The 20817-nt window shown below is 46.3% G+C and overlaps 1 protein-coding gene across 1 annotated transcript; it reads left to right on the top strand.

The window, feature by feature from the left end:
- The first annotated feature begins 1452 nt into the window (after positions 1-1452).
- Positions 1453-19202, top strand: mul2 (mitochondrial E3 ubiquitin protein ligase 2). Its single transcript, XM_083781583.1, has 6 exons — positions 1453-1565; positions 4104-4250; positions 5550-5637; positions 5776-5896; positions 15655-15886; positions 16863-19202. Exons 2-6 carry the CDS (start codon positions 4134-4136, stop codon positions 17358-17360), a joined length of 1056 nt encoding a protein of 351 aa, XP_083637709.1. The 5' UTR covers positions 1453-1565; positions 4104-4133; the 3' UTR covers positions 17361-19202.
- Positions 19203-20817: the final 1615 nt, after the last annotated feature.

Here is a 20817-nt window from a genome sequence, read left to right as displayed (position 1 = left end):
CCTCCTGTCACCAGTGTTGCCAGATTTTGTGAGGGAAATAAAGTAAGCAGTGGTGGAAAAGGTACTGATTGATTGATTGATTGATTAAAATATTTATTAACAGTTTGCAGAATTAGAGTACATTTCAAGCACAAACTCAATACAAAGACTGTTAACTGTGAGTGGACGACCCAATTAAGCATTACACTTGTTTACAACAGGGTCCACCATGTTCAATTCATCAAAACATTTAGAGACGTACAAATAGACACTTCTATATAGTTAAAGAACAGAACAGGAATTCATCATAAAGGAAGCAAAAAGGGAAAAGAAACATATACAGTGAGGGGAAAAGGGGGGGAGGCGGTGGGGGGGGGGGATTCAGATTTTACGGGGGGGCAGTTTCAAATTGCAGCCGTCCGTAGGTGCCCTTTGAGAGCGGTTTTGAATGTCTTAATGACTGTTGGTAGGGCGTTCCACATTTTGGTGGCATAGGAGCGAAAATAATTTAGTCCCTTGTTTGTGCCGAATCTGGGTTGTACATGGTTTGTTGCACTCCCTCTGGTGTTGTGGGTGTGGACTTCGTTTACATTAAGGACAGGTACATGGGTATCTCGGTGGTGTATCGAATCTTGTGGACCAGACCCATTGCAAGATGCTGTACTCTGTCGTCGACCCTAAGCCATCCCAGCCTGTCAAAGTGGGCATGGGTGAGGTGGGTTCGGGGGTGAGGCCAAGTAGGAGCCTGACCAGTTTGTTTTGGGAGGTCTGGAGCCTTGTTTTAAAGGCCTTTGAGGTGCTGTGGTACCAAGAGGATTGATTGATTGATTGAAATATTTATTAACAGTTTGTAGAATTTACAGTACATTTTAAGCACAAACTGTGCTTAAAAGGTGCATGCATAGTCAAAGAAACCTTGTACGAGGGCTCCTGTTAAGGTCTTCAAGGTGTTTTTGTTGACCAGTGAGGAGATCCTGTAAAGGAATCTTGTTCTTTGATTAACTTTTTTGATTACGTTGGTGGCCATTTTATCACCGGAAAGATTGGCCTCCAGGATGGAACCTAGGTACAGTAGGTAATTTCATCTTTTCGTGTGATAATATTGTCACCCACTCTAACCAAGAAGCCATCTGCCTTGATTGAGATTACTAGGACCACTTGTCCACGTTGTCACCGCTTGAAAAAATGCCACGATTTGTTTTTCTTTTTTTTCTTTTTATTGTAACAATGGGCAACTTTACAAAACAAACGCAAAGTCGCTTATAATAAGCAGACATGGCAACACTGCCCGGACGCCCTATCATGTCACGTGACACGGGAACACTTCCCGTTCGCGAGTTTATGGCAGATCTACAAGCCCACACGTTTTGTGGTTGTGGGGCTTGTAGATTCGACTCTATGTTTGCGCATGTGCGCGCGCACACACGCACACGCACACACCATAGAACACACACACACACACACACACACACACACACACACGGCTTCACGAGAGTGGCTTCAGTGTCCCACATCACGTGATACAAACACTGACCCGGCACTTCCTGCTGCTGGAGCAACAACTTTGGAGACAGTCAGTCACACAGGTAAACAATACAATCTTTGCATAGCTTCATTATAAATCTTTCGGTATTAATAACATAAGCATTGCAAAAGTTGATTTGGTGTTGTGGTGTCTGTGAATATCAGTAAATGAGTGGAAGCAAATGACCTTTATGTTGTAATATGGTCTTAAAGGTAAACCACACCAAGCCAACTCATTGAGTTGCAATGAGTTGCATTGGTGCGGTTTACCTTAACAAACAGTTTTGTCCGACCTTTTTTGCGCCGGCGAAAATGTCCCAACCCGACCCTTTGGTGTGGTTTGGGCTTAGGGAGCTGTTGCTTCCCATTATAGTGGACAGTGGTTCCCAAACTTTTAGATAGATAGATCTTTAATTATTGTCATTGTAACAAGTACTATGAAATTTAAAGTGCCAACCGATCAGTGCATCATAAAACTAAGAATATAAAAACTATGAAAACTAATACAACAAGACACAAGAACACACACATAACCGTACTTCATGTTATTGCACAAATCCCTATTGCACATTACATATATTGCACAGTATACACACTTGCTTGCAGCTGCTATTGCACACACCCCAATTGTACTTAACTATCAGCACAATTAAACATGTATTTCAGCAACAGATCATTTCTTATCAGCATTTAGTGTGGCTACCGCTGTGGGATAGAAGCGGTTACTGAGTCTGCTGGTCCCTGACTTGAGCACGTTGTACCGTCTGCCTGATGGCAACAGTTCAAACAGTGAGTGACTGGGGTGGGAAGTGTCCTTTATAATGTCCTGTGTTTTTTTGAGACAACGGGATCTGTGTACGTCCTCCAGTGTGGGAAGAGGGCAGCCAACGATCTTTTGTGCCGTGTTAATGACCCTCTGGAGCTTTTTTCCTCTGAGTCGCTGTACAGCTGGTGTACGGTGTACCACACGCAAATACAGTATGTCAGAATGCTCTCTATGGAGCACTGATAAAAGCACACCAGCGGGCCCAGGCCGTAGCGTAACGGTCTGGGCACCGGACTGGTAATCAAGTCGCAGTGTGCCGCGGGTTCGACTCCCGGACCCGACACGGCCTTTACTGCATGTCATCCCCCCATCTCTCTCCCGTTTCCTGTCAGCCTACTGTCTGTCCCTTCAAAAATCAATAAAAGGCGTAAGCCGCAAAAAAATATCTTAAAAAAAAAAAAAAAGCACACCAGCAGTCTCTGTGTGATGTTGTTCTCCCTGAGCACCCTCAGGAAGTAAAGTCTCTGCTTGGCCTTTTTCAGCAGCTCAGAGGTGTTCACACTCCAGGTCAAGCCTTCATGTCAAGGACCCCCAAAATGAGCCTCATTAGCCCGCGGACCCCCCCATTTGAAAATATACGCCAAGGACTCTCATAAGAGAAGATTTTCTACGGCTCTAGCAGTGATTCTCAACCCGTTTAATTTCAAGGACCCCCCCAGTTTTACCTGCATTAGGTTGGATGGTAACCAGGTTGCCAGTTCGAACCCGGGCTCCCCCGGAGTTAGTGTCGAAGTGTTTCTGCCTCCATCGGTGTATGAATGTGTGTGAATGGGTGAATTGATGCACAATCTATGTAAAGCGCCTTGGATAAAGGCGCTATATAAATGCACCATTTACCATTTTACAGACCCACAAGCATCCATTTGGTTCCCAACTATCATTTAGCTGGGGACCCCCTGGAACTCCCTCTAGGACCCTGGCCTAGGGGTCCCCGGACCACACTTTGAGAACCACTGCCCTAGTGTTCAGTGACCTAGTTCAGTCCAGAGATTCTCAAAGTGGGGTCCAGGGACCCTCTGGGTTCCTCGAGATTGAGAAGGGGGTTCAAAATGGACCCTGGTTTATAGGACCCCCATAACTCTCAGAGTTATGGGGGTCCACTGGCCTAGTTGAAAATGACACTACTTTGTTGTTGGTTAGTCAATTTTCATTGTTAACCAGGCTCTACAGGTCCCGTTGTTATGTTATTCGATACAACTGCAGTTAGTTAGCTGGGGATAGCCGGCAATAGGGGATTAGATGTTGTATTTTATGTTATAGTCAGATTAATTGTTAATTGGAGTCGGACCATAATCTGTTGCAAAGGCTATCTTGTCCATAGCTGTTTGGAACCTCATCCAGTACACATTAGCTCCGAGAGGAGGTTTCGTGGCAGTATATCCCTGCACAGGTAGAAATGGGGTTGAGCCGTCCAAAAACAGTGGCGAAAGCCGAAAACCCTTTTCGCAGTATCGTTTCCAAAAGTAAAGGTATCGGAACCAAGCTACAGATGATAAATGTATGATAGGCACGTAGAATTTTAAGACAGGTGAAACAACTGCTTACAAAGCTTATGAAGTCAGCCAGTATCATGTTTTCTTACAGAAGCAGTACTGCGCATGCAGATTGCAGACGACTGGACTAAATATTATGTAAACCTGATTTAAGCAGTTGTTTCACCCTTATTAATTAATCATTAATATTGATTTATAGTAAACGATTTACATTTTGGATTTTTTACACATCCCTATCTCCCTCACATCATGTTTGTTTGTTTGTTCATTCTGTTTTCAAGTTGGTGGAAGGAAGAAGAGAGTCAGACAGAATGGAGGAGTTTTCTGTGCGGAGTGTTGACGTGTTGTGTCTTAGCACCAGCCTGGCCATCTCTGGCATCTTCTACTACCACTACAGGAAGAAGAGGAAGACAGTGGACAAGCTCAATGTGAGTCAGCAGTCTTTAATTGAGATTAAGAAGAACTGTACTGATTTAAAAAAAAAAGCTTTCTTTCCGCCTATTGTTCCCAGAATGGCAGAATTTTTCCGATAAAGACACTTGATAAAACCCTGTTGCTCTGGCAGCAGGCATTTCTAATATTCTATCGACCTCTAAAGTTCTACTGTTCTACAGATATTTGTGATGTGTAGAGAAACAATAAGAAACTGGGACTACTTTTTCAATTCCACTTCAGCTCCAGTGTCTACTGTCTGTGTAATGATGAATAATTTGATAACTTCTGTAGAGCAGAGTTTCCCAAACTTTTCCATGTCAAGAACCCCCACATTGACACTAATTAGCCTGTGGACCGAGATTTGAAAAGATATGCCAGGGACCCCCATAAGAGAAGATTTGTACGGCTCTAGCAATGATTCTCAACCTGTTTCATTTCAAGGACCCCCAGTTTGACATGCATTAGTCTACAGACCCCCATTCAATGGCATTTCTATCTCAGACCCTAATTTATATTGTAAAATCAATGTTAATTTAACTCGGTGTGCAAACGCCTAACAGGTCCATTTGGTTCTGTTTGTACACCTCAGAGTTACAGACCCATAAGGGTCCATTTGGTTCCAAACTATCGTTTAGCTTGGGATCCCCTGGAACTCCCTCAAGGACCCCTCTTTGGGAACCACTGCTGTAGAGGGCTGACTGAGCTCCCATAAGCCTGATTAATAGTAATACTTTGGCATACAGCAGCATGTGCCAAAAATAGCCGACCTACAACAAGCTCACACTCGTGAGCTTGTACATCTTTCTTCTATATATTAATACAGCATCACAATCATTGTATCCATTTATACTTTGGCTATTCAAAAAAATAGCATGATATTTTTCAAAATGTGTGAAATTGTTTGGAATATTACCTTTTTTTTTTTTTTACTATTCTCTTATGTGGGGTACCTGGCACACAACATTTTCAGATGGGGGTCCTTGAAAAAGGTTTGAGAACCACTGATCAAACGGTGAATGACAGTATTCGAGACCAATATATATCCCACACTACATGGTGCATCAAACATGGTGCCAGTGTAACACCCGAGATTCGAACCTGGCTCGCCCATGTGGGAAACCAAACATAATCTACCACTTGGCCAGGATTACCTGTTAGTACTAGTGACAGTTCATATTTGACATTGAGGCACTTTGCATCATCTTCACATCCATCCATGTGAAAAAGGTACTGACCCCAGACCATGAAATTGTCATATTTTATTTATATAAATGTGTGTGGTGGTGTTTCAGGATGCTCCACTATTGACCTTAAACGGAAGGCTCCCAGATATTTTGAATGCCACCCCAGGGAAATGCCTGCAGTACGTTGTCATTGAAGGTAATCTCTCACCCAGTGTTTTGTATCAGTGCTAGTGATCTGGAGATGAGCAGACTCTTATTTCTTAATTGTGTACTTGTGTCTCTCTCTTTTGCACATTGTGCGTATGTATGAATGAATGATTGTTCATGTGTATAGGGACAGTGCAACCTGTGGGAAAGCCACTGAGGAGTCAGTTCCAAGAAAGCACTGTTGGAGTGGTGCAGAAACTCATGCTGAAGGAACACAAGCTGGTGTGGAACAGCCTCGCTCGAATGTGGTGAGTTACCACGTCATTAGAGCCTAGCCCAGCCTGTGTGCTTTCTGGTCAAGAGGGGCGGGAGCCAGTCGAAAACAGGCCGGGGATCCTATTGGTTCTCCGATCTGAGCACCCGCCCCTCTCCTCCCCTCCCCGCTAGAAAACTGCGGAGAACACTTGTGGCGATTAGTGTCGCCACGCACGCACGCATGCACACGCACGCACGCCCATTTGTGCCGTCAGTTACACTCCAGACTGATACGTCTTTTTATGCCCTGACGTCACGCACCTGGCTAGCGGCAGGAGGAAGTGCTGTGGCAGCCGCGGAGGCTGGAGGTGTTTTGTTTGCACCTAGTTACGGTTGTTTTAGCCAGTAACCCTTTAAGTTTATTAATCGTTGTGTGCTCGGATCGTTTTGGATATACATTGTGGAGAGGATCACACAGAGGAGGACGTCCCGGCGATCGTTTGGATCGGACACCTTGGAACCGTGGGGATTAAACACCACATTTGTACGTCAGTGAGTAACAACGAAGAGACACAACAGAACAGCTGAGGGGTTCGGGGTTACACTTACAACCTAACGGATACCGTGCGGGTACAGCAAACATACTGTCGGGTTTTGCGTTTGGGCAAGGACGGAATACTGAACTGAACTGTGAACTGTGAACCTATGTGCTGTGAACATTTCATTATACAACTTCTTAAACTGCAACTCTACCGTGTCTGTGTTTATTGTGTTTACAAGTGACTCTACAGGGTGTGCAGTGTGGTGCGGACCACAGTATGCTGCACAGCCTTATGCAACGGTTACCCTATTAACTAACATTTTGTCAGGATACAACTGCCTGGCTGGCACCCCAGATCCATGATCTATAACAAACCGTTACATAGAAAAATGGCACCCCAGATGGGACTAAATAACACTGTAATACTGTAAAAAACACACACACACACACACACACAAAAAAACTACACTGTAAAAAAAAGACCTGAACTTGTACTACACTGTAAAAAATGTTTTTTGTGGAAACAAGGGGGAAAAAGGTATTTACGCTGAAAACACTGTGAAAAGGGTTGGTTTTGAATACCTTTCCGATGTTACACTGTAAAAAAATATTTTTGTGGTAACAAGGGGGAAAAAGGTATTTTACATTGAAAACACTGTGAAAAGAGTTGGTTTTTGAAAGGGCGGTTGTGTGTACTACAAAGATTCAAAAATGGATACAGAACTTGAATTGTTGCTATTTGATAATGTGGAGGGTTTAAGTCCGGTTATGTCGGCGATGAACTCACCCAACCCCTCCACAGCCTCTAACTCACCCAACCCCCCCACAGCCTCTAACTCACCCAATTACCCCGCCCACCCAATGCCCCCACAGCCTACTGTGAGGAGGAAAAACAAAACACCTCCAGCGGGTACATTCCCCAGTTCCCCACCCAATGCTTCCCCAGCGGAACCCCCAGGGGCTAATGTACAGCCACAACGGTCAATAAGGGGCCCATTATTTGACCTGGGGGGGCGCACTGAAACAAGGGATGCTCCAATGCAAACCAATGAGCTACAGCAAACTCAAACAAATGAACTCCAGGAGGATGTCCAAAATCTCTGAGAAACAATGAGGGATGGATTGGATAATTTTGCAAATGTACTCAAGGAAATGGAAAAACAAAAAGCCAAACAATTGCAGGAAATGTTGGATCTCCAAGCAGAGTATATAAGGAAGGAAATGAACCTAAACTTAACTTGGAAGCTGAAACAATTTCTCACGGACTCTGGAAAGGACAGGGACCTCGCACTATTACCCCTCCTAAAGACTGTCAATCACCTGAATGAAACCATGGCTAACTGTTCACAACAGCTAGTGGAATGTTCAAAGCAAGAGGTGGTTGGAGAGGTGACTTGTCTGAAACAACAAAGCGCTTCTTCCACTCTTTCCAGGTCCAAAGTCTAAACTTTACCACTTGGTGACGTTTTTGCGCCTGAGACATTACAGGCCAGAAGCCAACCACATCCATTGTGTTCCACAATGCGGAAAGAGGTCAGTTCGGAAGCAGTAGCATCTTCAGCTCCGGTCGATGCTCCAGTTGCCTCAACTACTGAGGGGAGAGTTTGATTTTTCGGACAAAGCCCTGTGAAACTGGAGTTCCCATCATTCGGGAGAAGGGAGGATTGTAGCGACCCCCTCCGTTACCTGGAGAAGAGTAACAATTTTCTTGCCTTAAACCCACTTAACATTGGGGAGCTACTTGCCACTCTGCGCAACGTGCTATATAGTACCGCTCGGGACTGGTGGGATGTCGAACGCAAGGACATTCACACTTGGGTCGACTTCGAGCATAAGTTCCTTGCAGCTTTTCTGTCCGAAGATTATGCGGATGAACTTGAAGAGCGGGTGAGAACCAGGGTGCAGGGGGAGGAGAGCATTAGGGATTTTGCATACTCATACAGGTCTCTACTGTTGCGTTGGAGGCCTGATATAACGGAGGAGAAAACCATCCAAATGATCTTGAAGAATGCTCGCCCTCAACTGGCCAGTCAACTTCGAAGCAGCCGTGTGGCCTCGGTAGATGCACTAGTGCGTCTAGGTCAACAGTTGGAAAAGGATGAAGAGAAACAAAAAAGGATGCAGGATAAGAGAGGTCAAGCTATGAGTAAAGGCTCTGACTATTCCGCTTCCAATTCTACAGGACAAAATCCTTCTCAGTCCTACTGCTGGCATTGTAAGGGTGCCCATTCCCCTGCCTCATGTCCCAACAATACGGCACAAAAAGGAAAAACCAACAAATGGGATAAAAAACCACAGACTTCCTCCTTTACTCCTCCTACTGCCCATGCAGTCTCTCATTCTGGGCCGACTACAGACAGGGATGCCACTGTACCGGACACTTCCTCTGGTGTCGTGGCTTCTGCCTTCCATCCACAGCAACTGCTTGTGCCTCTTTCTGTTGTAGGGGTGGAGGTTAATGGAATCCTTGACTCTGGTTCGACCTATACATTGCTTAATGAAGAAATCTGGAAGAACATCGTTGGGAAGAGCAGAAAGCTTAATCAGTGGTCGGAAGGACCTCTGTTTTTGGCAGACGGGAGCCCACGGCAGCCGTTGGGATGGGCAGAGGTAAAAATTACCATGCAGCGCCGCTCATGGACTATCCCTGTAGTGATCCTTACGGCTGAGACCTTGGCTTTTCACGTCGTCCTGGGACTGGACTTCATGTGTGCCAGTGGTGTACAGGTGGACGTCGCCAGCAATAGCTACTGGTTCAAACAAAGACAAAGACACTGTAAAGTACTCCTTCCTTGTCATGTCACCCCAAGAACCAGCACCCGGCCGAGCGTGCTTCTTTACTGCAGTTGCCCCACGCTTAACTCCGCCTCGGGCAGGTGACCAGGACCTAGAGCTTTTGGAAAAGGCCACAGAGAATGCTCAGCTAGATGACTCTGGAAAGGCCCAACTCCGTATTCAACTGCAGCAGAATGGAGATGTATGCACATCAGCTCTAGGGTGCACAGAGGTGCTCACACACAAGATCTTTGTGACCCAAAACATGCCCATCAAGCAGAAGGCCTACCGTGTTTCACCGTCGAAACTGAAGATCATGAAAGAGCTCATAGACGAAATGCTTGCTGCGGACGTCATAGAGCCTTCTTCTTCGGCATGGTCTTCTCCTGTCGTCTTGATCCCCAAGAAGAATGGGAGCTATCGATTCTGTGTGAATTACATCAAGCTGAATGCCCTCACCCACACTGACGCCTATCCTCTTCCCACCATTCAGGAGATTCTGGAATCACTTGCAGGCTCTGTGGTGTTTTCCAGCATTGACTTGAACAGCGGTTATTGGCAATGCTAAATGGATCAAGAAAGCCAGGATAAGACTGCTTTTGTCAGTGCTTTTGGGCTGTTTCACTTCAAGGTCATGCCCTTTGGCCTTAAAAATGCCCCAGCCACTTTTCAACGGCTCATGGAGCAGACTTTGGGGGAGCTCAAAGGTCACATCTGCTTCGTTTACTTGGATGATATTATCATCTACAGCTCATCCTGGGCGCAGCATCACCATGACATCCAGGCAGTATTGGACAAGCTGAGGTAGGCCAAGCTAACGGTCAACATGAAGAAAAGCAGCTTCTTTCAGACCTCCCTGAAGTTCCTGGGTCATGTGGTTTCCGCTGCTGGAGTCCAAGTGGACCCTGAAAAGACCAGGGCTGTGGAACAGTACCCTGTCCCTACCAACCTTAAGGCTGTACAACGGTTCTTGGGCATGTCGGGGTGGTACCACCGTTTCGTGCCCAACTATTCACACATAGCTGAGCCATTGAACCACCTGAAGAGGAAAGGGGTCAAGTTCAAATTGACAGAGGAGTGTCAAGGAGCCTTTGAGATCCTCAAAACCCATCTTGTGTCCTCACCCATTTTAGGACATCCGAACTTTGAGCTGCCCTTCCTCGTCTACACAGACGCCAGTGACGTTTGGGTGGGAGCAGTTCTGGTGCAGCAGACCGGGTTGGGATCGGAGGAAGTTCTTGCCTATGCCAGCCGGAGCCTCAACAAGGCAGAGAGAAACTACTCTACAACTGAGCAAGAGTGTTTGGCCATAGTTTGGGCCTTGGAGAAATGGAGATACTACCTGGAGGGAAGGCTTTTCACCGTCGTGACGGATCATTCCCCTCTGGTGTGGGTCTTTAAATCTCACCGGACCAACTCACGCCTCATACGGTGGGCTCTGAAGCTCCAAGAGTTCACCTTTGCTGTGGAGTACCGGAAGGGCAAGTACAATGTGGTTCCGGATGCCCTGTCCCGGGCTCCAGGGGAGATACCCTACACCTTCTCCCCAACCTGTGCAATCATGCAGCCATCCCAAAAGGAGTCCGTCCGGGAGATCCCCATCTCTGACGAGGAAATCTGGAAGGCGCAGCAGGAGGATGAGGAAATACAAGAACTTTACCGGAGAGTAATGGATGAAGGGGAGGTCAAGGTCAATGAGACCACTGCATTCACCATCTTGGAAGACAAGGTGTACAGAGTGGTTACGCTCCCTTATAAAAGCTCGTACCAGGTATATATCCCTGCCTCACTACGACAGGATTTGCTTCGTTGTGTCCACGAGGACACCATAGCCGGACACCTGGGGAGATTTAAAACCTACAAGAGGTTGCAATCGCTCCCTTTCTGGCCGACGATAAACCGAGACGTCCGGGAGTTTGTTCAGAATTGTCAAACTTGCCAGAGGTACAAACCAGAATGTCGCAAGGTGGCTGGAATGTTGCAGCAGACAGTTGTCCACAGGCCGTGGGAAATGCTGGGCGTAGATCTTATGGGGCCCTTTCCCCGAAGTACGGCAGGTAATCTCTACTTGTTGGTCTTCGTGGACTACTATTCTCGTTGGGTAGAGTTGTTCCCCTTGAAGAAAGCCACAGCCGAGACAGTGTCCAAATTCTTCACGCAGGACATCTTGACCCGTTGGGGGGTTCCGGACTATCTCCTTTCGGATCAGGGATCACAGTTTGTCTCTGCGGTATTCAGCGCAACCTGCAAGAGCTGGAATGTGGGTCACAAGATGACTACAGCTTACCACCCACAGACAAACCTCACAGAGAGGATAAATCGAACCCTGAAGGTCATGATCGCGTCTTATGTGGGAGAAAATCATAAAGCCTGGGACAAGAACCTGCCTGACTTCCGCTTCGCAGTCCATGAATCCACAGGAGTGACTCCGGCGGACCTGAATCTGGGCAGGAGTTTGCGAGGACCACTGGAAGTACTGTTATTGCCCAGGAACATGGACCCTGATTCTCCAGCTTACCCCAAAACGGCAGAACTGTCCAACATGAAGGAGTTTGTGGAAGACAACCTTATCAAGGGACGACGGCGACAGAAGAGGAACTATGATCGCAAACACCGTGACATAGTATTCGAGGACAATGCCAGGGTCTGGTTGCGTACCCATCCCTATTCCAAGAAGGAAACTGCCTTTGCGGCAAAGTTAGCCGCTAGGTGGCATGGTCCTTTCAGGGTCATTCGAAAAATGGGCCCTGTCAATGTGGAAATTGCGAGAGAGGACAATGGAGAGGGCAGGAAAACCGTTCACGTCTCGTGGCTGAAACCCTGTTACCCCACCGCAGAAGAGGTGGAGGCCCAAGAACGTCAGCGAGTCCTCGAAATCTTTGCAGAAGAGAGCGACTCTGAAGATTTCCTGGGTTTTCCTGATTCCCAAAAGGCTGGTCACCTAACTCATCTCAAAAAAGAGAGGGAGGAGAAGGCTCAACGCCAGTGCGTTCTCGACATTTTCAATGAGGAAAGTGACTCCGAAGATTTCCTGGGTTTTCCTTATTCCCAGAATGCTGTTGATGACACTATTCTCAAAAAGAAGAGGGAGGAGGAGAAGGCTCAAGGACGCCGTATCCTTGAGATCTTCGAGGAGGATCTTTGTCAGGATGCAACTGCCTGGCTGGCACCCCAGATCCATGATCTATAACAAACCGTTACACACTGACGTCGCGAGCAACGCCTCGTGACGCTCGAGCAACACGCACGAACAAGAACAAAAAGCATAGTCCCTCCCTAACATTTTAGTCTACTTTTTATTTTTATATACACACAAGGCACTGTGTGCTCTGCCATGAGAGAAAGGACAATGGGTGGGTCCGCATGGGGGTGCCCTGTGCGCGACGGTTACTGGGGTGTGAGCACTGGTTGGCTACACCCGGCTAACAGGGCACTGCTCCATGTCTGCGGTGCCCTGTTGGACGGGTGTGGCTGATGCGATGGCTGGTGCTGGTTGCACCTCGGTGATGGCTGCGCCCCGGGGCGCCTGCCTCACTACGACAGGATTTGCTTCGTTGTGTCCACGAGGACACCATAGCCGGACACCTGGGGAGATTTAAAACCTACAAGAGGTTGCAATCGCTCCCTTTCTGGCCGACGATAAACCGAGACGTCCGGGAGTTTGTTCAGAATTGTCAAACTTGCCAGAGGTACAAACCAGAATGTCGCAAGGTGGCTGGAATGTTGCAGCAGACAGTTGTCCACAGGCCGTGGGAAATGCTGGGCGTAGATCTTATGGGGCCCTTTCCCCGAAGTACGGCAGGTAATCTCTACTTGTTGGTCTTCGTGGACTACTATTCTCGTTGGGTAGAGTTGTTCCCCTTGAAGAAAGCCACAGCCGAGACAGTGTCCAAATTCTTCACGCAGGACATCTTGACCCGTTGGGGGGTTCCGGACTATCTCCTTTCGGATCAGGGATCACAGTTTGTCTCTGCGGTATTCAGCGCAACCTGCAAGAGCTGGAATGTGGGTCACAAGATGACTACAGCTTACCACCCACAGACAAACCTCACAGAGAGGATAAATCGAACCCTGAAGGTCATGATCGCGTCTTATGTGGGAGAAAATCATAAAGCCTGGGACAAGAACCTGCCTGACTTCCGCTTCGCAGTCCATGAATCCACAGGAGTGACTCCGGCGGACCTGAATCTGGGCAGGAGTTTGCGAGGACCACTGGAAGTACTGTTATTGCCCAGGAACATGGACCCTGATTCTCCAGCTTACCCCAAAACGGCAGAACTGTCCAACATGAAGGAGTTTGTGGAAGACAACCTTATCAAGGGACGACGGCGACAGAAGAGGAACTATGATCGCAAACACCGTGACATAGTATTCGAGGACAATGCCAGGGTCTGGTTGCGTACCCATCCCTATTCCAAGAAGGAAACTGCCTTTGCGGCAAAGTTAGCCGCTAGGTGGCATGGTCCTTTCAGGGTCATTCGAAAAATGGGCCCTGTCAATGTGGAAATTGCGAGAGAGGACAATGGAGAGGGCAGGAAAACCGTTCACGTCTCGTGGCTGAAACCCTGTTACCCCACCGCAGAAGAGGTGGAGGCCCAAGAACGTCAGCGAGTCCTCGAAATCTTTGCAGAAGAGAGCGACTCTGAAGATTTCCTGGGTTTTCCTGATTCCCAAAAGGCTGGTCACCTAACTCATCTCAAAAAAGAGAGGGAGGAGAAGGCTCAACGCCAGTGCGTTCTCGACATTTTCAATGAGGAAAGTGACTCCGAAGATTTCCTGGGTTTTCCTTATTCCCAGAATGCTGTTGATGACACTATTCTCAAAAAGAAGAGGGAGGAGGAGAAGGCTCAAGGACGCCGTATCCTTGAGATCTTCGAGGAGGACAGTGATTCTGAGGAGTTTCTGGGATTCCCAAATGAAAGTTCAGAGTGGACGTCTCCCCGTAGCCGTCTTTTTCCAAGGGGGGAGGAATGTGGCGATTAGTGTCGCCACGCACGCACGCATGCACACGCACGCACGCCCATTTGTGCCGTCAGTTACACTCCAGACTGATACGTCTTTTTATGCCCTGACGTCACGCACCTGGCTAGCGGCAGGAGGAAGTGCTGTGGCAGCCGCGGAGGCTGGAGGTGTTTTGTTTGCACCTAGTTACGGTTGTTTTAGCCAGTAACCCTTTAAGTTTATTAATCGTTGTGTGCTCGGATCGTTTTGGATATACATTGTGGAGAGGATCACACAGAGGAGGACGTCCCGGCGATCGTTTGGATCGGACACCTTGGAACCGTGGGGATTAAACACCACATTTGTACGTCAGTGAGTAACAACGAAGAGACACAACAGAACAGCTGAGGGGTTCGGGGTTACACTTACAACCTAACGGATACCGTGCGGGTACAGCAAACATACTGTCGGGTTTTGCGTTTGGGCAAGGACGGAATACTGAACTGAACTGTGAACTGTGAACCTATGTGCTGTGAACATTTCATTATACAACTTCTTAAACTGCAACTCTACCGTGTCTGTGTTTATTGTGTTTACAAGTGACTCTACAGGGTGTGCAGTGTGGTGCGGACCTCGGTATGCTGCACAGCCTTATGCAACGGTTACCCTATTAACTAACATTTTGTCAGGATACAACTGCCTGGCTGGCACCCCAGATCCATGATCTATAACAAACCGTTACACACTGACGTCGCGAGCAACGCCTCGTGACGCTCGAGCAACACGCACGAACAAGAACAAAAAGCATAGTCCCTCCCTAACATTTTAGTCTACTTTTTATTTTTATATACACACAAGGCACTGTGTGCTCTGCCATGAGAGAAAGGACAATGGGTGGGTCCGCATGGGGGTGCCCTGTGCGCGACGGTTACTGGGGTGTGAGCACTGGTTGGCTACACCCGGCTAACAGGGCACTGCTCCATGTCTGCGGTGCCCTGTTGGACGGGTGTGGCTGATGCGATGGCTGGTGCTGGTTGCACCTCGGTGATGGCTGCGCCCCGGGGCGCCCCCTCCGTGGATTCGTCTAGCTAGAAGCCTGGAGGAGAGGGCCAGTGATTTGGCCAATCTCTGCTCGACCTGCCAAATGGAGAGTGTAGTGGTTGAGGGTTGAAACACTCTAAGAAGGTTGGATCCACCTAATGACCTCTCTTCCAGGCCAAGGCTTCATCCATTAGAAATCAAATGGATTATAATTGCAGCTTTGATGTATTTACAAACTATTTAACAAAATTGTCAATATATTTAGTCTTTGTTTTAGTCACCAATGCTCACCATAGCTTGGCTTTCTATTTAGTTTTCAAATCGTCCCAATTGCCATCAAAGGCACCCTTGCCAAGATTTTCACATTGGCCTAGTATCATAGCGCCACCAGGAGGCCACAACCTGACCTTGCCTGGTGGAGACCTGTGCCCCGAGGGGCAGATTTTCTAGTTAGTCATAATTCCTTATGTCAAAGTTATCAACACTGGTACTAACTCTGTGCTGGCCTTGCAGGATGGACAGTGAGCGGGTGCTGCACCAGAGGGTGAACTCTGTGCCCTTCAGCTTGGTGGGGGCGGACGAGGCGGTGGTCAGGGTGCTGTGTCCCCTGGACGCCTCGGGCCTGGACATGGAGGTCATCCATGAGGAGTTCCACCAGGCCACGTTCGGCTTCTCCGACATCATCGGCACGGTGCTGAGCGGGGAGAAGCCCAAAGGGCAGCTGGAGACTGAGCAGATGCTCAAGGTACTACTAGAAGGTGCCCCTAGAGCAGGGGTCATCGCCATGTTGGCTTGTGGTTGATATTTTTTTGTAATTAATTAACACCCTCTGCAGTTGGGATTTATTATTGGGGCGGCGGTGGCTCAGGGGTAGAGTGGCCGGATGGCAACCACAAGGTTCCCAGTTCAAACCCAGGCTCCCCCAGAGTTAGTGTCGAAGTGTCCTTGAGCAAGACGCTGAACCACTAATTTGCATGGTTTCCTCTGCCATCTGTGTATGAATGGGTGAATGTAATGCACAATCTATGTAGCACTTTGGATAAAGGCGCTATATACATGCACCATTTACCATGTACTACCATTAGGTGGGGGTAAAGTGGGGGAAATTCTTTGTTTTACATGCTCTCATCATTTGTAGTTTGTGAAAGAATGAAAGAAGTTCAGATGTTGTCAAATATAACTACCGGTAATATAATACGACCAATGTCAAGTATGCATGTTAATAGATAACTTTTCTTGTGACCACCGTGCTCCGACTTATGGTGCGTTACCCAAATCATATTATAGAAATAAAGGTAAAAGGTCGCACACACCAAAACTGGGTTTCAGTTTTTATTCTTGCATGATGGAATGACAGACGTTTCGGCTATCCAGCTTTCATCACACTGAAGCCCGGCAAGAATAAAAACTGAAACGCAGTCTTGGTGTGTGCGACCTTTTCCCTTTATTTCTATAAGTATGTACTGTATGTTACAAATTGGACCCTTACAGCTCTGTAACTTTAAGAGCGCACAAATGGAACCAAATGGACACTCTCAGAGTTGAACCATAGCAGTAGATATAAACAGTAGAAACACAGTCTCTTGTGCAGTCAGTGTTTTATGCAGTTGAGCGGTAGATAGTGAACCACAGAACACATGGGGAAATGGTAATGACTAAGCTAGGGAGAAAAAACAAACCCAAAGGAATGGATCCAAAGCTCTCCTTTTCTTTTCGGGCAGGTGGGCGCTGCGCTCACAGGCGTGGGCGAGCTGATCCTGGACACGGACCGGGTCCTGAAGCTGCGTCCGCCGGCCAACGGCTCGGACTACTTCCTGACCACGACGGACTTCGAGACGCTGCGAGCGGAGCAGGAGAGCCAGGCGGTGGTGTGGCAGGTGCTGGCCTCCGCGTTCGCCCTGGCCGGGGCGGCCGTGCTGCTGTGGGTGGGCCGGCGCTACTACGGCACCCTGAAGAGGAGGTGGGACCGCGAGCGACTGAGGAGGGAGTTTGAGGGACTGGAGACGGCGGGGACGGGTGCCTCGCAGCAGGACGGCACGGCGGCGGAGGTGCCCATGGAGAACGCCTGCGTGATCTGCCTCAGCCGGCCGCGCGGCTGTGTCCTGCTGGACTGTGGACATGTGTGCTGCTGCTTCAGCTGCTACCAGGCCCTGCCACAGCCCAACTGTCCCATGTGTAGGCAGAGCATCAGGCGAGTGGTGCCTCTCTATCAGGCATGAGGCCCTGCCTGCCACAGCCAGCCCAACTGTCCCATATGTAGGCAGAGAGCATCAGGAGAGTGGTGCCTCTCTAATCAGGCATAAGACACTTTGACCAAGACATTCAGTATACACACGTATATCCAGTAACAGTTATTGGAACCCTTGAGCTTATTTTCCAAAACAAAACTACTCTTGTCGGCAACCAAATGTTTTGGTTGAAACTTAAGGCACTATATTCTGATAGTAATTGTTGCTATAGACCGATTCAGAAACTGGTATCATGGTCGCAGGCAACGTATTTCCTGTAGGCGGAGACGACATATCTGCGGTGAATGGAAAGTGAATGGAAAATTGACTGATGTTAGTCTGCCTCAAACGTTACTCTTTTACCTGCTTTTTACTAACACTAACATTACAAAGATGCCCAGAACACAGGGATGAACCTGTGTAGTTTATGGCTGCTCCAACAGTAGTGGCAACAACAAAACGAATGTCAAAATATCTACTGCGGTGGCTGAGACCAGAGCCATAGAGTAATGAGTAATGGTTGAGACAAAGCTCTGAAAGGTCCTAAAAGATATTACCCAATACCCAATCATTCTGTTTTAGGAACACAAGGCTGCTGTACTTTATACTTCATACTAAGCATTTAAAGTACTGCTTTGTCTCAACCATTACTCTATGGCTCTGGTCTCAGCCACCGCGGTAGATAGTTTGACATTCTGTTTTTTTATTTTTTATGTTGCCACTACTGTTGGAGCAGCCATAAACTACACAGTTGTAGTCGTTGTAATGTTAGTTTTAGTAAAAAATCAAGTAAAAGAGTAGCGTTTGAGGCAGACTAACATCAGTCACTTTTCCATTCACTGTAGATATGTCGCAGATATGTCGTCTCCGCCTACAGGAAATACGTTGCCTGCGACCATGAGACCCGCTTCTGACCCGTTTTGGTCTATAGTATTTGTTCAGTAACCTTTTAAAGAGCCTGCTCTTTAATAAACATAATATACATTTTCCAGGTGCGTGGCCAAATTTCAACCAATAAATCCAATGGATACCCATTTATCAGCTTCATTTTTATCGATTTCCAATTTTATCATCACTTCCAATTTCACTTGTTTATTCTTTATCCCGTGTGAACTCTCTCTCCCTCCTGATTGGATAAAATTGGTATCCCCAGCTGAAGATGCATTTTCTGTTTTCTAAAGGGCTGGAGAGACATAAAGACTCTGAAAAACATTCTATATAACGTATAACAATGATTACTATCAGAATATAAATAAATATCACATACCCTACCTTAATGCAGATTCTGTGGTATAGCATCAGTATGCTTAGTAGGTACTAGGTCCGGGTAGACAGACGAGTGACACTAACCCCTGATTTACTTGGTTGCGCACAGTTGTGCACCGAGAATAGCCGGTCTACGAGCTTGTAGCCTGTCACGTTAGGCAGGCCAGTAAATATCAACACTTTTAAGTTGAAAAGACAAAGGTAATGTTCTTTGGTGTCCTCCAAATATACTGTTTGGAATAAGAGGCGGTTTAATTGTTCTCAAAAACAATTTTATATAAATACAAAATTTGAAAGTGGAAAATATAGTATGTTCTGTAGATGTTTTTGTTTGTTTCAGTGCAGTTGTTATATTAAAACTGTACATACATGATGTACTTAAGTTATTGGAGGAAATAACATATTTGAAAATGTGTAAATATAGAAAGTAGCCTAACAATGTACAGTAAATTTACAATATAGATTGGTTATTTTCCCACACGTTTGTTCTGTGCCTTAATTTAGCCTCAGCATTACCGTTTTGGACTGATTGTAAAATAAAATATGCAACAGTATAATTCTCAGCATTACCGTTTTGGACTGATTGTAAAATAAAATATGCAACAGTATCATTCTCAATGTTTTCTAGATCAGGGTACACTTGAAAATCTTGAAAGAGTTTGCGCACTTTGCGGCCCACCTAGTCCAGGGTCCGATCCAGATTTTGTACCACCTAAGGTGGCTGAAAAAATGTTGTATTTGTATAGCGCTTTCAAATTTGAGAAATGTATAATGGGGCTCAATGGCAGATTTTGGCATGTCAAAAAGATCACTTTCACCTAGAAACTCCATTCACACTTTTAATAATTCAGCTTACTGTGGACACATGACACAAACTTTGGCACGCTACTAAAGTTCAGCCCATGGCCTCAGACAGCATACTATAGCATGCTGTTTTTCGTCATTTTTGAGGATTTGAAAAAAATGAAACCATGGACTATAGCCCATGGTCTCGGAGTGATTTTCGTCTTTTTTTCAAATCCTCGTTTTTCATCATTTTTGACCATGGACCCATGGTCTCGGACGGCATACTATAGCATGCCAAAGCATAAAGTTCCAGCATGTGTCCACAGTAAGCTGAATAATAAAAAGTGTGAATGAAGTTTCTATGTGAAAGTAATTTTTTGGTGCTAATATGTCCCATTGAGCCTTATTGTAGATTTCTTAAATTTGAAAGCACTATATTACTAAATCTATGAAACATTTCAAAGATTCCTTTTCAGGCAAACATGTCCACCGTAAGATGAATCTAAGTAGGCTAGAATGGGGTTGCTAGGTTTAAGTATGTAGGACTAGTAGCATGCCAAAGTTTGTGCTATTGCCCTAAACTACAAAACATTTCAAAATAAAAAAAGTTCCAGCATGTGTCTCCACAGTAAGCTGAATAATAAAAAGTGTGAATGGAGTTTCTAGGTGAAAGTGACTTTTGACGTGCCTATAGAGCTGCCATTGAGCCCCATGTTAAATGTCTCAAATTTGAAAGCACTATATTTCTAAAACTATGAAACATTTAAAAGATTCCTTTTCAGGCAAACATGTCCACCGTAAGATGAACCTAAGTAGGCTAGAATGGGGTTGCTAGGTGTAAGTATGTAGGACTAGTAGCATGCCAAAGTTTGTGCTATTGCCATAGAGAATGCATTGGGGATCATTCCTCTCATCCTCCGCAACACCCATTCTCATACACTGCTATACACCGCGAGGATATGGGCTATAGCCGATATTGTACGGCATACTATAGCACGCCGTTTTTCATAATTTTTGAGGATAAAAAAAACAAAAAAAACATGGGTTATAGCCCATCGTTTTTTGAATTTTTGAATTTTTTTTAAATCCTCGTTTTTCATAAATTTTGACCATGGGCTATAGCCCATACCGTACGGCATACTATAGCACGCCGTTTTTCATCATTTTTGAGGATTTGAAAAAACAAACAAAAAAAACATGGGTTATAGCCCATCGTTTTTTGAATTAAAAAAATATATATATCCTCGTTTTTCATAAATTTTGACCATGGGCTATAGCCCATACCGTACGGCATACTATAGCACGCCGTTTTTCATCATTTTTGAGGATTTGAAAAAACAAACAAAAAAAACATGGGTTATAGCCCATCGTTTTTTGAATTAAAAAAAAATATATA

The sequence above is a fragment of the Protomyctophum parallelum genome (genome assembly GCF_964188405.1).
Source record: "Protomyctophum parallelum genome assembly, chromosome: 14".
In the NCBI taxonomy this organism is placed as follows: domain Eukaryota; kingdom Metazoa; phylum Chordata; class Actinopteri; order Myctophiformes; family Myctophidae; genus Protomyctophum; species Protomyctophum parallelum.
This window is presented reverse-complemented; position numbering and strand designations above follow the sequence as displayed.

Coding starts and splice junctions, on each gene's coding strand:
- mul2 (XM_083781583.1), top strand. CDS start 4,134: ATGGAGGAGTTTTCTGTGCGGAGTGTTGACGTGTTGTGTCTTAGCACC. Junction 4,251..5,549: donor AGACAGTGGACAAGCTCAAT/GTGAGTCAGCAG, acceptor GTGGTGTTTCAG/GATGCTCCACTATTGACCTT. Junction 5,638..5,775: donor GCAGTACGTTGTCATTGAAG/GTAATCTCTCAC, acceptor TCATGTGTATAG/GGACAGTGCAACCTGTGGGA.